This window comes from Vicia villosa, unplaced genomic scaffold (genome assembly GCF_029867415.1).
Source record: "Vicia villosa cultivar HV-30 ecotype Madison, WI unplaced genomic scaffold, Vvil1.0 ctg.001450F_1_1, whole genome shotgun sequence".
In the NCBI taxonomy this organism is placed as follows: domain Eukaryota; kingdom Viridiplantae; phylum Streptophyta; class Magnoliopsida; order Fabales; family Fabaceae; genus Vicia; species Vicia villosa.
Window position 1 is genome coordinate 130,275 of NW_026705621.1, and position 4,726 is coordinate 135,000.

A 4,726-nucleotide genomic window follows, 5' to 3' on the forward strand; every position below is an offset into this window, starting at 1 on the left:
AACCGCTAAATCAAATCCAATTCACAAACCATTAACGCGGCATACAAAACACTTTCTAAAAAAGAAGAATTAATTGTTATTTATTAATCAAGAATGTTATGCTTACACTATTTCTTACACCCAATACTTACACCGTATACACAATTCACCGTATTTATACGATGAACAGTGTATTTTAAATAAAATAATATTAAATTGTGAACAGTATTCGTGAACAGTGATGATGAATAGTACCAATGAACAGTAGTGACTTTTAATAGTAAAACAAAGTTGGTTAATAAAGTGTAAAAAATTGACTAATGTAGTGATGAAGTTGGTTAATAAATACTCTGATATTAAAAATAATTTTTAGTAGTAAAATAAAGTTGGTTAATAAAATGTAAAATGTTGGTTAATGGAGTTATGAAGTTGGTTTATAAACTGTCCAAATTTTTAGTAGTTATGAAATTTGTTGATGAAATGTAAAAAATTAGTTAATGAAGTTATGAAATTAGTTAATCACATAATTTTGTTTCCGTACTCTCTCAATTTTAAAAGTAAAAACAAATCATTTAAAAAAAATATTATTATTATATTTCACTGTTCACCGTATAGATGAATAGTAAAATACAGTGTATGTGTAAGAAAATGGTGTAAAAATATTTTTTTTTTATTAATTTGCTTTTAAATTTTTCTATAATATAAGTAAATTTAACTAAAAGTAGTTAAGTTCAAACATGGTTCATTCAAGTAATTAATTTTTAATCAAAGCTATAAAGATTCAACAAACACTTGTATACAAATAAAGATTAAAAATATAATTTAATTAACAAATACAAACTACACATTTTTCCATCATATCAATGCACCAAATACTTATAATCTTAATCGTCAAAAAAACATCAACAATAAGACATCAACAACTGTTCCAAATATTCAGCACCAAGATCTTCAAACACAACCAAATTATCTATCCCAACAACATCCCTCTCATGTTTCTTCTTCTTCTCATCCATTTTCCGTCTCATCGAATGCTTCCTCTTCAAAGCAACAACAGGCGAACACTCATCATCCTTAGACACTACATAGTTCATATCCCTAAGCGATTCCCTAACCTTCTCAACTGGAAAATTCAGTATTGCAGCTGAACCTCTCATTGAAAAAGCAGCTTGATCATAAGCAAGTGCTGCTGCTTCTGCACTGTCGAATGTTCCAAGCCAAACCCTTATGCCATGCCGAGTTGAGTCTCGTATCTCCGCCGCGAATTTCCCCCATGGTCTCCGACGAACGCCGCGGTAGGACTTGGTGGTTTTCTCTTTGTTACTAGTGGTTAGTTTTTGTTGATGTTGTTGGGAAGATGATGATGTTATCATGCCGTATAGAAGCATCTCTTCGGGGTCGTTTTCGTTGAAGGGGAGAAACTCGTGGTGGGTTTTTGGATTGAAAGCGAGTGAATCTTGTGAAAAGAAATTGGAGGAATAAGCCATTTTGAGTGTGGGAATGTGAAGAGAAAAGAGAAAAACAGAGTTGCTCTGTTTCTTATAGAGTGAAAATAAGAAACCTAAGTAGCATGCTTATATATAAGTAATTTGGGGACACTATAAAATGGTAAAAGTCAGTGATGGAGCCAATAGGTTAAGAGAGCGTGGGAAGATGTAAGCTAAATGGGTATATGTTCTACATTCATGGTATTTACTACCAGCCAAGGGGTTTTGGTTACGTAATCCCCACACTTTCTTTGATTTTTTATTTTTTTGCTTTAAAATGAATACATTCCTAATTACTAGTGCATGCTAAGTTCATATGACACCAAAATATCAAACTTATCAATATTACACTTCTCATTAGTGGCGGAGTAAAAAAATTTAGGGAGTTTGGACAAAAATTTTATACCATTGATTATTCATCTAATTTTATTTTCACACCCTATTTTTACTAATTTTGCTCCTGATTTTGTCTAAAAATCGACTATTAAATTGGGGGAGTACAAAGAAAATAGGGGTTGAGCCTGGGCTAGCTGGGCCTTGGCTCCGCCCCTGCTTCCAATAACTCTTTACCGCATATTTGTATAAAATTCACCATTAGGTTGAAAGCTAACATCATATAAATCATGTTTATAAAATTTAACATCAATCGTAAATCATTTAATATATTAAAGAGAATGATCAAAATTAACAGTTTTGTTAAAGTTTCATAAGACGTTGGTTTTTATACATCTCGTTGACATATCAAATAATTTTTTATGATGTTAAATTTTATGGACATGATCTATATTATGTTAGCTTTTAATTCAATGATGGATTTAGTTACATAGATATGCGGTAAAGAATTATCAAAAATATCATTTACTAAATTTGACACATTGATATCATTTGATCATGTCTTTTATATATATATATATATATATATATATATATATATATATATATATATATATATATATATATATATATATATATATATATATATATATATATATATATATATATATATATATATATATATATATATATATATTAAATTTAAATTTCATTCATTACAGTTAAACTAGAGAGATGTTATGAGTTAATAAAGTAATATTTAATTAAGTGGATAATGCTCTAATTAGGGGTGGAAAAACGGGTCGACGTGTTGGACATGTTCATTTTTTCCGCACTTTAGTGCGGGAAGGACCAAGAATTTAGGTCTTCATCCTCTAATGTGCCCGCCCCGACCCGTCACATTTTTTTGCGGGATTTTGCGGCATGATCATTTATATAAATTTTTGTGTTTTTAGACTTAAAAGGTGCAGTATCTGCGAACTTTCTCCGTTCCGCCCTCACTTTTTGCAGAGAGAGCCTAAATTTTAAGTCCGCATCCTTAACTATATCCGCTCCGCTCTATTTTTTTACGGACTTTTACGAGACAGGCCTAAACAAGACGGACATTTCAGTTTGCCACCCTAGCTCTACTCTACTGGTACATTTACATTAAGTTCAAATTATTTGGACTAGGAATAGGAATGGGTCTGAGCTAGTTAGATAAATTTCACCAAATATAGATCTAAATCTGATATGCTAAGCATTTAAGTACAAGTATAGTAGCATGCTATAAGCGGATTTTTAGACATGAGACTGATTTGTTTGAAAATCTATTTAATTTATTAATTTATTTAAAAAGTCTATTTCATATCCACATATAAAAATAAAAAATTCAACTAAAATTTGGCTTTTTTAGTGAGTTTACTTAATAACATAAGCGCCGTCTACGATGCATGATTTTCATAAATTTTTTACATGAGAGACCTCTTTTTATGTGTATTTATTAAGGAACTGTGACGGTTTTGAACCCATAAAAAAATCTGTTATTTTTGTTCACTATTTATAAAAAATATTCTATTCATTATCATTTTGCGGAAGTTTTTATTTTTCCAAGATTAATAACTCCTGATACATATTTAAAATAAGAAAAAAAGAAAAATCTATCAGAATAGTAATATTGCTCACGTGAGAAACCTAAACCGGTTTCTAACGCCCGAGCCCTAACATAAATTTTATAAAACTATTTGTTTAGAATAATTTATAAAAATAATTTATAAGGTGTTTTCAACTTATATTTATAAGTTCTTTTAAATAACAAAGTTTTATTATTGTATTTTACTTCAAAATAAAAAATATAATACAATAATATTTATAAAAGTATTTATATTTAGTTAAATAGACTAGTATGATAGCGTTAATTTTTTTTATAGAAGTGATATAGCATTTTTAATCAAATATACTTATAATTTTTTTAAAAATAAATATTTGATAAGATCTATTATGTAGAATAGATGGTAGGTTTGTGTTTAGTTAGTTTGTATGGTCTATTTCCACTCTTAGTACTACATACCTCCTATATGAAATTAATACAGTTATGATTCTTATGAATCAAAATTAACTAAAAAATTTAGTAATAATTTTTTTTACCATCCATATGTTCATATTATTTTTTAAAGTTTTTGTAAAGTTATCTACATAGTTTGGCACCATTGGAACAATATGAATATAGTTGCTAAATTCTGCAATAATCAATACCTCGTATATTTGGAGGAATATTGCCGACTGAATTGGAAAGGGTGAAATTTTGTTTAGTTGCATCAAAGAGAATTTTTTGAGTTGGACCAGTTTTTGTAGGCGCAAAAGGGTCAGGGAGGGCAAGGAGGGAGTAATTAATTTAGTTGATACTTGTTGGAACTTTTGAATTTTGCTAAATAGTTTATTTTTAGGGATGATGTTTTGAATGTTTGGGACGTAGTTTAGAATATAAAGGCAGTGATTTGGAGATGATTTTTTATTGAAAAAAATTATATATTCAATTTGTAACTTTGATGAGTTTAGTAAAAATCTGCTTTAATTTTAATTGGAGTGTAATCTTTCTTTTTGGTGGACTTTGATTTGGGCTTTTTTTTTTTTTTGTATCGGGGTTGAAAACCCTTTGTTCTCTATTAATGTAACTTGTTTTTAAAAATATATATATATATACCTCATATATGTAAATACACAATAATGATATAAGTTGCAAAAGTGATTGAATGATTTACTAAAAAAAAAACTATCTCATAAAAAAAATGAAGTTGTATATCAATGAAATAAAGTAAATAAAATAAATACAAAATATCTATTTTGTCCCTTTATCTAAGGATGGAAATAAGTTGGACTGAGTTAGGCTTTGTCAAACTTGAGCTTAACCTTCTAAAAATTACAAAATTTAAGTCTGACATGTAGGC

At 28.6% G+C, this 4,726-nt stretch overlaps 1 protein-coding gene across 1 annotated transcript; it reads right to left on the reverse strand.

The window, feature by feature from the left end:
• Positions 1 to 718: 718 nt before the first annotated feature.
• LOC131635230 (ethylene-responsive transcription factor 1B-like) lies at positions 719 to 1,592 on the reverse strand. Its single transcript, XM_058905835.1, has one exon. It carries the CDS (start codon positions 1,464 to 1,466, stop codon positions 882 to 884), a length of 585 nt encoding a protein of 194 aa, XP_058761818.1. The 5' UTR covers positions 1,467 to 1,592; the 3' UTR covers positions 719 to 881.
• Positions 1,593 to 4,726: the final 3,134 nt, after the last annotated feature.

Bases quoted from the DNA above. Each gene is read 5' to 3' on its own strand.
- LOC131635230 (XM_058905835.1), bottom strand. From the start codon at position 1,466: ATGGCTTATTCCTCCAATTTCTTTTCACAAGATTCACTCGCTTTCAAT.